The sequence below is a fragment of the Spermophilus citellus genome (genome assembly GCF_964194105.1).
Source record: "Spermophilus citellus genome assembly, chromosome: 18".
Lineage (NCBI taxonomy): Eukaryota > Metazoa > Chordata > Mammalia > Rodentia > Sciuridae > Spermophilus > Spermophilus citellus.
In genome coordinates this window covers 15,489,749-15,500,904 of record NC_138200.1, presented here as the reverse complement: position 1 = coordinate 15,500,904, position 11,156 = coordinate 15,489,749, and the positions used below count along the sequence as shown (strand labels likewise).

Here is an 11,156-nt window from a genome sequence, read left to right as displayed (position 1 = left end):
TTTTCTCTGATTCTAATTTCTTCCTTTCATTGCTGTCTGTAGTCTTTCATTGTGTGACAATGGTCAGTTTTCTTGTGATGGACAGTGGAGTTGCTCCCTTGGGGCTGATTTGTTTGTTTGTTTGTTTTGTGTCCTAGAAATTGAACCCAGGGGTGCTTTACCACTAAGCTACATCCCCAGCCCTTTTTATTTGTTTATTTATTTCTGTGACAGGGCTTTGCTAAATTGCTGAGGCTGACCTCAAATTTGTAATCCTCCTGCCTCAGCCTCCAGAGTCACTGGGATTACAGACATATGCCTCTGGTGCCTGGCTTCCTTAGGGCTCTTATGAATAAAGACGCTGTGACTATTTTGTTTCGTTCTTTGGTGCTGGAGATCAACCCAGGGCCTTACGCATACTAATTGGGGTACTCTACCACTGAGCTACATCCCTAGCCCTCCTGTGAATATTTGAGCACTTGGCTTTGATAAATATAAAGTGTAAAATTTTGTAGGGTTGTGTTCAGGGAAGGAATAAATGGGTCATAGTATGATTCTGCCAAACCTAGTATGTTGTTCTTTTTTTGGTACTAGGGATTGGTACTAGGGATTGAACTTAGGGGCACTTAACCACTGAGCCGCATCCCCAGCCCTTTTAAAAATATTTTTATTTAGAGACAGGGTCTCACTGAGTTGCTTAGGACCTCCCTAAATTTCTGAGGCTGACTTTGAACTTGTGATCCTCCTGCCTGAGTCTCCTGAGCGCTGGGATTACAGGTGTGTGCCACGACGTCCAGCTCGGGCTACATTTTCGTTCCTTTCTTTTTCTCAGTAAAGTAAGTCACCATGGGATTTTTTTTTTTTTCCATGCCGGTGCGTTTAGACAGGCGCGGGCCCCTTGGCTTTAGTTTTTCCATCACATGTTACACCCAGGTTCGCGATTCTCTCTCTTCCTGCCTCTTTCTCCTCCTCTCTCCCCCTCCTCAGGCAGGGCTGGTCCCAAGCCCATCTCCTGCAGCGCCCGCTCCTGGCCGAGCCCAGCCTGCAGCGCTGGAGTGTCGCCAGGCCCTGGGGACCTGGATAAACCACAGGGAGGGAGATCGGAAAAGGTCCGGGCGCTTGTACATAAACACTTGGCCTTCGGGCCCCTGGGGATGGTTATCACCAGCAATAACACGGCGATGACCAGAGGGGAAAAAGGCTTCTGAATCACATGGCGCCGCGGCAGAGAAGTGATCCATTTGATAACTCGGAAATTAGTTTTTCTTTAACGAGGACATCATGGGACAAATATCAGATGACAGAAGGGGAAGAGTATTTACTTTTTTTTTCTTTTTTTTTTTTTTTTAAGAGAGAGTGAGAGAGGAGAGAGGGAGAGAGAGAGAGAGAGAGAGAGAGAGAGAGAGAGAGAGAGAGAGAGAATTTTTAATATTTATTTTTTAGTTCTCGGCGGACACAACATCTTTGTTTGTGGTGCTGAGGATGGAACCCGGGCCGCACGCATGCCAGGCGAGCGCGCTACCGCTTGAGCCACATCCCCAGCCCGGGAAGAGTATTTACAATGATAAAAACCAGTGAGAAGGGCTGGGGCTCAGCGGTTAGCCTATTTGCCTGGCATGGGCGAGGCCCTGGGTTCAATCCTCAGCAACACATAAATAAATAAATAAATAAATAGATAAATAAATAAATAAATAGATAAATAGATAGATAAATAAATAAAGTTAATAATAATAATAATAATAATAATAATAATAATAACGACAACATGGAGTCATCCCATAGGTCTGGCCAAAATTGAAAGTTGGAAAATGCCAAGCAGAGGCTGGGGAGGTGAGGACCCAGATCCTCAGGTGCTGACAGTGGACAGCCTTTCCCCAGGGCCACCCAGCACTGCTCAGGCAAGTCCTGGGTTGGATATGTCACCTGGATATGTCACCTCTTATGGGCACATATCAAACATTCTCCCTCAGCTCCATAAGGGGACATGACAGTGCTATTTTCCTGGAGCTGGGGGCAGCCTGGGTGTCCATTCCCAGAACAATGGGTGGATAAACGGAAGAGGTTGGTCCCAGGAAGTCCTCAAAGCTACCGCATCCATCGGCCAGGTGTCCACAGAACAACATGGGGAAGTCCTAAGGTACCAAGTGATAACCGCCAGAAACAAGAAACACTATTAATGTCTTCTGATATAGTTCGAAATGACACAGAGTAATTTTACATTCAATATGAAATTTTAAGGAAAACAGTATTTAACACATGATTTTGTATTATATAAAAATTATTTTGTACTATATAATCATATCAGCCTAGATATGCAATTATACAATGCATCATTGAATTACATAATTCAATACTATGGTACAAACTTATGTGCTGTTTAATACAATTGTATGAACATCAATGTTTAACTTTGCAACATCTAGCAATCTATTATGCATTGAATAACACTTTATGTATAATTTTGTTGAACTGTAGGATATTGTTTTATGTAACTTAGTATATACCACTACATGTTGATAATAATTTTGATAGATCAGTTAGCATGTATGAGGAATCTTCCTCGTGACTCCAGGAAGTAGGGACTCTTCCAAATTAACCCGGTTGTCAGATGAGTAAACTGAGGCCTGAGTTACAAAGTTGCCTGCCTAGCAGGGAGGTCCCAGTGTGTGTGGTCCCTACCCTGGGTCCCCAGGCCCCACAGCTGTAGAAAACTGCCAAGTTCCTCCTGCTTGAGCTCCCTAGAGCACAGAGGAGGTGGGGGGAGGGCCTGCCAGGAGCTGGAAGGAACTGATCCTAGGGCGCTGTATTCCCAACTTACAAAGCACAGAGTGCTCATCTTTATAAAGGGGTGGCAGAGGGTTGTGGGGAGGAACTCTTAGAACTCTGGAGGTCCTTCTGGTCTAGCCATAGGCGAGTGTGTTTCTGTTGTAATTAGGAGATTTAATGCAAATATCAAGGCAGTAAGGTTCTTAAGTGGTTAAAAACCCTAGCTCTTGGTTCAAATCCTGAGTTCTGCCTCTGTGTGACCTTAGGCAAGGCAAGTCACGGTGACTGCCTGTGTTTAGCTTTTCTCACCTGTAAATGGGCACTGTGAGAGTACTGACCTCCTGGGACTGTTGCTGGGGACTGCATGACTCATCTGAGTGTACAGTACTTAAACTACACATGGTAGAAATCACATATTTTTTATTTTCCCCTCCAAACAATGTGAATAATAGCAGAATTATTGTGAGAACTAAGTGAGATATATTAAAAAGATCTTGTTGCAGATCTTAGGAGCTGAAATGCAACAGGTGCACAGTTTTTAATAATGACATAGTTAACTGCAACTTTCACATAACATTAACTACGTACTAGCTATGTTTTAAGTGCAGCAAATAAATTATCTCATTTAACCTTCCCAGCAACACCCTGATGTAAATACTATTAACCATTATTCCCCTTAGCAGATGGGGGAAGGGCCCAGAGAAGCTAAGTAACTTGTCCAATGTAACCCAAGGGAATGGCAAGGCTGGTGTTCAGACCGAGTGTTTGGCTCAGAATCTTTGCTCTTCATCACGATATGTGATGTTTTGATTTTGATAATGGGATTCTGGGTACAGGAGGTCGAACCCAGGACCTCACGTACTGAGCTACATCCCCAACCCCTTTATTTTTTATTTTTTAAATTTTAGGTCAAAGTCTCTCTAAATTGCCGAGGCTGGCCTTGAACTTGTTATCCTGCCTCAGCCTCCTGAGTCGCTGAGATTACAAACGTGCGCCACCTCACCCGGCCTCTTTGGTGCTTTTTAAAGTCCAGAGACGTGGCGGGCATTTAGCTCTGCTGTGTGACATCCAGGTTGCTCTCTGTGAAATGGCAGAACGAGGACACCTGCCTTCCTTATGGTGGGTGGCGGTGCGGAACGCAGCTACCTTCTAGACACCCCGCCCCAGCGCGCACACCTCCAGCCACGGTTGAGGCCTAGGGGCGGAGCTCCAGTCGAGGGGCGTGGCCTTGAGTTCGTGGTCCAATGAGGGACGAGAGGCGGGGCCCTCCTCCCACCTCTGTCCAGCACGCGTGTCCTCCTCGCAGTTCCATCTACCTCGCGGGTGCCTCTGGCGTCCCCAGAGGTCTTCGACCCTAGCCCACCCCCAGCCCGCCCGCCCAGCCTGCAGCCCCCTCCCGCCATCCCCAGACCCCGGCTCCTCGGGCCTCGACATCATGGGTGACGGAGGAGAGGGAGAGGACGAGGTCCAGTTCCTTCGGACGGTGAGTATCTCTGGGCGAGAGGTCTCAGGGGCTACTTCTCTGAGTGTCTCCCTGTCTATGAATATCTCTGCCCTGCTTGCTGTGGTCTCTGAGAGGCGACGTCTCTTCCTTTGTCACTTTGTCTCTGTCACTTTTTGTCTCCTCCACCTATGCCACCACAGAGAATTGGCAGAATTGGGGACTACAGAATGGGGAGGGGGATCTTTGGCCGCCCTCTCTGCTGACACTAGGGGTTTGTTCCTGACGAGAGGGGCCACTGAGGGAGCAGCCCCTCCCAGCCACCCTGAAAGTAGGCACTTGGGGAACGTGGCTCTAATTCCTGGGCTTAATTTAGCTGTCCCCCGCCCCCACCCCAGCCCTCATTCTCTTCTTGCTCCAGGCTCTGACCTATTTAAGTTCTTGGGAAGGGGGCTGGAGTGGGCTGGAGGACACAACTCCTTCCAACTCCTAGCACTTGAGGGTCTTCCGAGGGTCCCTTGGGTTCTGGGTTTTTCTTTCCCCTTGGTTTTGAGGAGGATCAAATATGTCTGTGAATGGTCTCTGAGGGTCTCTGGGTGGTGTCTCTCTCCATCCATCTCTTTGGGATGTCTCTGTGTATCTCCATGTCTGTCTCCCTGTCTCTGGCTCTGTCTTTTTTTCCTGGGCTTCAGGCCCTCTGTATTCTGCTATCTCTCTTGCTCTGTCTCTCCCTGAATCTCTGATCCCCAGCTGGGGGCAGGGATAAGAATTGGAACAACAGGTGTCTCTCCCAGAATAGCCGGCTTTTCTGGGCCCTGGGCAAGGGGACAGGGAGGGGATGGGGGGCGGTAGAGACTGCCCATCTCCCAGTCCTTCCCACAGTCCCCTCCCAGTGGTTCAACTGGAGTGGTGGGTGTGATTATGGGAGGAGATGTCCTCTCCTCTGGGCCAGGTCTGCTGACCCTGCACTGCCCCTCTCCTCCCCCTCCCAGGCCCTGAGTCCATGCAGGAAATGCTGACACAGCATTCCGGACCCAGAATAGGACCCTGGCAAGCCAGGTCCGGTTTCTTGGGAGGGAGGAACAAACAGCTGGGACTGGTAGTGAAGGATGGGGACAGCTGGATGTGAGGCCACTGGAGGGATTCTTGTTCAGCCCAGCCCCTTAGCAGACACCATGGGTTGGGCCTTTCCCAGCCCTAATAAGACCATGGCTGTGGCCATCAGCCCCTGAGCAGTCACTCTGCACCCGGCCCGGTGCCCAGGGCCTCAGCCTCCTCGGGCATCTAATTATATTCCCACTGCCCTATCTTCTGAGGTAGAGCCCTATCTTTATCTGCCTGGAGATTTGAGGGAAACCAAGCCCTAAGTGGTAATAATCACTCGCTCAAGGTCAAGGCCAGAAAGTGGAATCTCTGGATGCCCCTGGGGCCCAGTCCTGCTGCTTCCACTAGAAAAAAATGGGCCCAGAGGTGCCAAGGCAGTGTTAGGGTTCCAGAGGCCCTGGCATCTCATGGTCCTAGACTGGGTCTGTTTTTTTTTTTTTGAATGATATTAAGGTCATACGAGGCTTTTCTCAGAACTCTCTGGGTCATATTCCCCCAGTAAGAAACTATTCTATATTGCAATTCGGTGCATGCACAGGTCCACGAAAAGCACAAACACTTGCCTTGGGCTGGGTGTAACTCCGTGGTGGAACTGCACAGCACTGCAAGGCCCTGGGTTCATCCCTCGAACGGGGAGAAAACACTTTATTGAGATATTATTGACATGCAATGAATTATACTTGTTTTAGGTGTTGTAGTTCAGTGAGTTTGACAAACTGTGCAAACCCATGTAGCTTCCATCATAATCAAGACAGGACATTTGGGCTGAGGATGTGGCTCAAGCGGTAGCGCGCTCGCCTGGCATGCAGCAGATCTGCTGATCCTCAGCACCACATACAAACAAAGATGTTGTGTCTGCCGAAAAACTAAAAAATAAAAAATTTTTAAAAAAGACAGGACATTTCTTCTATCCTTGAAGATTTCCTCATGCTCCTTGAGCAGCTCTTCTGCTTTATATCACTCTAGATCCCATCAATGTCCAGAGTTTCACATTCAATATGTGTTCATTTGTTTCTTTTTGTGCTCTCTCTCTCTCTCTCTTTCTCTACAAACACACACACACACACACACACACACACACACACACATTTATTTATTTATTTTGGTACCAGGAATTGAACCCAGGGGCACTTAACCACTGAGTCACATCCCTAACCATTTTTTTTTTTTTTTTTTTGTATTTTATTTAGAGACAGGGTCTTGCTGAGTTGCTTAGGGCTTCACTAAATTGCTGAGACTGACTTTGAACTTGCAATCCTCCTGGCTCAGGAGACTGAGCCACTGAGATTACAGGTGTGTGCCACTGTGCCTGGCTTGCTCAGAATATTTTTGATATTCATCAATGTAGCATTTATCATGAACTTGTTCCTTTTTATTGCTAAATAGTATCCCACTGTATGACTATATTGCAATGTACTGCCATTTGCTGATCATTTCACTCACACTGTCTTCAGTTTTTTGCTATTTTCAATAACATCTGAGAACATTCACATACACCATTTTTTTTTTCCTGTTGGTACTGGAGATTGAACCCAGGGGTACATTACCACTGAGCTATATCCCCAAATTCTTTTAATTTTTTTTTTTTTTTAATTTTGAAGCAGGTTCTCACTAAGTTGCTCAGAGCTTCACCAAATTGCTGAGACTGGCCTTTTTCCTCAGCCTTCCCAAATTGCAGGGATTAAGGGCATGAGCCACCATTCCCAGCAAATGCACTTTTTTCTTTTTCTTTTTTTTTTTTTAAATAGGAACAAGTTTCATAAAATATACATCACCCTGGAAGCAGGACAGGCATATCATTATTTTCTGTTCTTCTTATACTCCATCATCATATCATGGTCTTCTTCTTCGTCTTCACTTTTTTTTTTCCCTGCTGTGCTGGGGCCAGCAGACCTGGCCCAGAGGGGAGAACATCTGCTCCCAGGGCCGCACACCTGGTAGGCAGTGCTGTCCCACTGAGCCACACTCCCAACCTCTATTTTTTTTTCTTTTTTAAAGCATGGTAGTCATGGCTTCTCAAACTGATTTCATTTCCCTTTGAAGGATGATAACCTCTAGCCGCACAAGGCTGGGGCTTCTCAAAGCCTGGCCCAAGTCAGAATCTCCAAAGGGGAAGAGACTGGTTAATACTACAAATTCCCTGCAAATCCCAGATCCACTGACTCAGATCTTGGTGGTGCTGGTGGTTGGGAGGCTGAGGCAGCCAGGAAGCTGCATTTTTAAAAATTATTTTATTAAATTAAATTATGCCAATCACTGTGGCCCACACCTATTGTGTCAGCTCCTCAGGAAGCTAAGGCAGAAGAATCACAGATTCAAGACCAGCTGAGGCAACTTAGCAAGATGCTATTTCAACATAAAAAATTTTAAAAAGGCCTGGGGCTATAGCTTAGTGATACCCTTGCCTAGCATGTGTGAGTCCCTGGGTCCATATGCAGAACAGAAATTTTTTTAATTTTTTTTTTTTTGTAATTGTAGGTGGACAGAATGCCTTTATTTTATTTATTTTTATGTGGTGCTAAGGATTGAACCCAGTGCCTCACGCATGCTAGGCAAGTGCTCTGCCCCTGAGCTACAGCCCCAAGCCCCAGAAAAAATTTTTAAAAAATCAATTAATTAATTACTTTTTGAGATGAAGTCTCACTATGTTGCCTATGATGGCCTCAAGTGATCCTCCTGCCTCAGCCTCCCCAGGAGCTAGAATCACAGGAGAGACACAGAGCCTGATTCTGGAAGCCGCACTTTAAACCACATCCTCCCCTACTTCACTATGATGCAGGAGAAAGTTTGAGAATCGATGTAGTGATTAGGGTCCTTGTCTTGGGTTATATCTTGACTTTGCCCTTCACCTGTTTCCTGTGTTTGGAAATGGGGCTTCATTTTCCTCATCTGGAAATTGGGGACAAAAACACATGCAATAAGAATTCAAGGGTCCCTGCAAGTACCTCTCTGACCTCATCTCCCACTTTGCCTCCTGCTCCTCAATGTCCCCGCTCCCTCTAGTCACGGGCCTTTGCACAGACTGCCCTTCTTCCTGGAACATTCTTCCCCCAGAGATGAGCAGACCTGATTCCTTCTTGTTATTTGTTTGTTTATTTATTTATTTATTTTTTAGTTTTCAGCGGACACAACATCTTTGTTTGTATGTGGTGCTGAGGATCGAACCCGGGCCGCACGCATGCCAGGCGAGCGCGCTACCACTTGAGCCACATCCCCAGCCCCCCTTCTTGTTATTTGGACAAGGCTCAACTCAAATGTCACCTCTTTGGAGAGGCTGTCACTCCACCCCTTCACTGATGTCATCTCCACCCCAAAGTCACTCTCTTACATCACCCTGGGTTATTTTTTCCATAACACTTATCATTGGCTTTAAAATTATGTACTTACCCACCTGCTTGTTGCCCGTCTCTGCCATGAGACAGGTCAGCTCCTCAAAGGCAGCAATTTTCTCTGTTTAATCACTGCTCTGTGTTCAGTGCCTAGAACGGAGCCTGGCATGTAGTAGATGTTCAATAAATGTCTGTCGAATGATTGTAAAGCCCTGATCATTAGCCCCAGCAGCCAGTAGATGCTGAATACTGTCCAAGTTATATGATTTCTATGAACACACACACCCAGCACGCGCCAGAATGTCAGGGTTGGAGTCACAACAGAGTGATCTTTAGGGCTCCTGCCATTAGTTCATGCCTCCTGCTCCTCCCAGGGTGGGCAGACAGACTGAGGGCTGCCCGAGGGGGTTGAAGCCCAGAATGGGAACATGTTTGCATCATAGGCTTGAAGGCCATGTGACGACCTCAGGCAGGAAACTTCTTGAACCTGTTTCCTCCACTGTAAAATGGAATAAACACTGTCTCACTCAGTGGTTAGGAGCTGGAGTCTCCCTCATTGTTTCTTCTTCTGGTGGTACCAGGGATTGAACCCAGGGGTGCTCCACCATGGAACTACATCCCCAGCCTTTTTACTCTATTTTGAGACAGGGTCTTGCTAAGTTGCCAGGCTGGCCTCAAACTTGGGATCCTCCTACACTTGGCCTCCTGAGTCACTGCGATTACAGGCACGCACCTCCACGCCTGGCCCCCAAGTACTTTTATATTATTGGTTTGTTAGTATTAGGTATGAGTTACTGCTGTCATATATTAAGAGGTGGCCTAGTGTTGTTTTTTTAAATTTTATTCATTCTTTTAAGTTATACATGATTGTCTAGTGTTTTGAGAGGGTGCTGTGACTACAGCACTGGAATTCAACTCCCAGCTAATGTGGTGTGTGAGCTGTGTGATCTTGCGTAGGTCACTCCACTTCTCTGGGCCTTAGGTTTCCTCCTTTGCACAAGACAGGACTAAATGAGGATTAAATGAGTTAATACATGTCACATTCTTAGAACAGACCCAGCACCCAGAAAACACTTTTATTTTATTCGAGGTTTGAACTTATCATTTTGAAATAATTTCCAATTTACAGAAAAGTTGCAAGATGAATTAAAAAACTCCTGCCTCTTATAGCTAGCTTCCTCCCAAATGTTAAAAGTTTGTTACATTTGCTTTATCTTTTTTGTCTTTCCATATATGTATATGGAAATATATGAATAACATGAAATATATAATAAATATAATAATATATAAAATAGATGATATATACATATTCCCCCTGAACTGTTTGACAGTGAGGTGCAGTTGTGACACCCTTCACCCCTAAATACTTCAGTCTGCGGTCCCAAGAACAAGGGCAGTCTCTTACAAAACCACAGGGCGGCTAGGAAAATCCGATTGGTATGACACCATTATCTAATCCGCAGCCCTTCTTCAACTTTCACCGGTTGTTTCCACACTGTCCCTGTATGACATTTCCCCTTCCACCCAGGGTCCAATCCAGGCCTTGCGGTGCATTCTGGTGCCACTAGGAAGCACTCTACCAATGACAGCCGTTATGGCAACAAAACACGAAAGAGAAATTAGAAACGATGAACTTAAAAAGCCACTTAACTAACTTGTAAGGTGTTGGTACTTTTCGTCCTCCAGACCCCTCCTGGGAGGAGATAGCTGCGTGTCCCTTCTCCAACCTCAGTGTCCCCATTTGTAAATGGGATGAGGCCGGGCGCGGTAGAGCTCGCCTGAGGTCCCAGCTTCTCGGAGAGAGACAGGAGGATCGCTTGGGTCCAGGAGCTCGGTGCCAGCCTGGGCAGCAGAGCGAGGCCCCATCTCTAGTAAAATACAGTTGAACGGGAGGTGCTGGCTTCCCTCTGGTGGGGCCTTAGGAGGAGGCAGGGGGCTCGGCCGACTCCGGGGGGCGCTGATACCTCTTCCACAAGGGCGGGGTGGGGGGGCGCCCCGAGCCCGCGAGGCCTGGGCCCCCGCCAGCGATGCCTTCGCTCGGTCCCGCAGGACGACGAGGTGGTCCTGCAGTGCAGCGCCACCGTGCTCAAGGAGCAGCTCAAGCTCTGCCTGGCCGCCGAGGGCTTCGGCAACCGCCTCTGTTTTCTGGAGCCCACCAGCAACGCGCAGGTCGGTGGGCGCGGGCGCCAGAGGCCGGGCGGGTCGGGGGAGCGGCCTGGGGCCGGAGCGGAGGCTGCGGGGGTCGGAAAAGGGGCTGGCGGGAGAGGGCCGTGGGGGGGGCTTAGGGAAAGGGGCGGGGCCAGAGGCGGGCGGGCAGGGTCAGGTGGTTCTGGATCTGAGGCGGGTGGGCGGGGTCTGGGGCGGGGCCTGGAGAGGGTCGGGGTGGGGATCTGAGGTGGGAGGGGACGCGGGCCTCACCGGATTCCTGGGCACGTGGGGCGTCTGGGGACTGCGGATCCAGAGCTTCCCTTGGCATCTGTGGCAAGAGACAGAAAGCTGTGGGTCCAAGGAGGAAGTGTCCTGAGAGTCTAGGAAGG

At 48.0% G+C, this 11,156-nt stretch overlaps 1 protein-coding gene across 4 annotated transcripts in view; it reads left to right on the top strand.

Moving 5' to 3' along the window:
- The first annotated feature begins 4,069 nt into the window (after positions 1-4,069).
- Positions 4,070-11,156, top strand: part of RYR1 (ryanodine receptor 1) — a 112,452-nt gene continuing 105,365 nt past the window's right edge. For all 4 annotated transcript variants that reach the window (XM_081274775.1, XM_081274773.1, XM_081274774.1 and 1 more), the window contains exons 1-2: positions 4,070-4,228; positions 10,669-10,788. In XM_081274775.1, the coding sequence (XP_081130901.1) occupies positions 4,181-4,228; positions 10,669-10,788 (168 nt within the window). In that variant the 5' untranslated portion in view covers positions 4,070-4,180. The remainder of the gene's footprint in view (positions 4,229-10,668; positions 10,789-11,156) is intronic.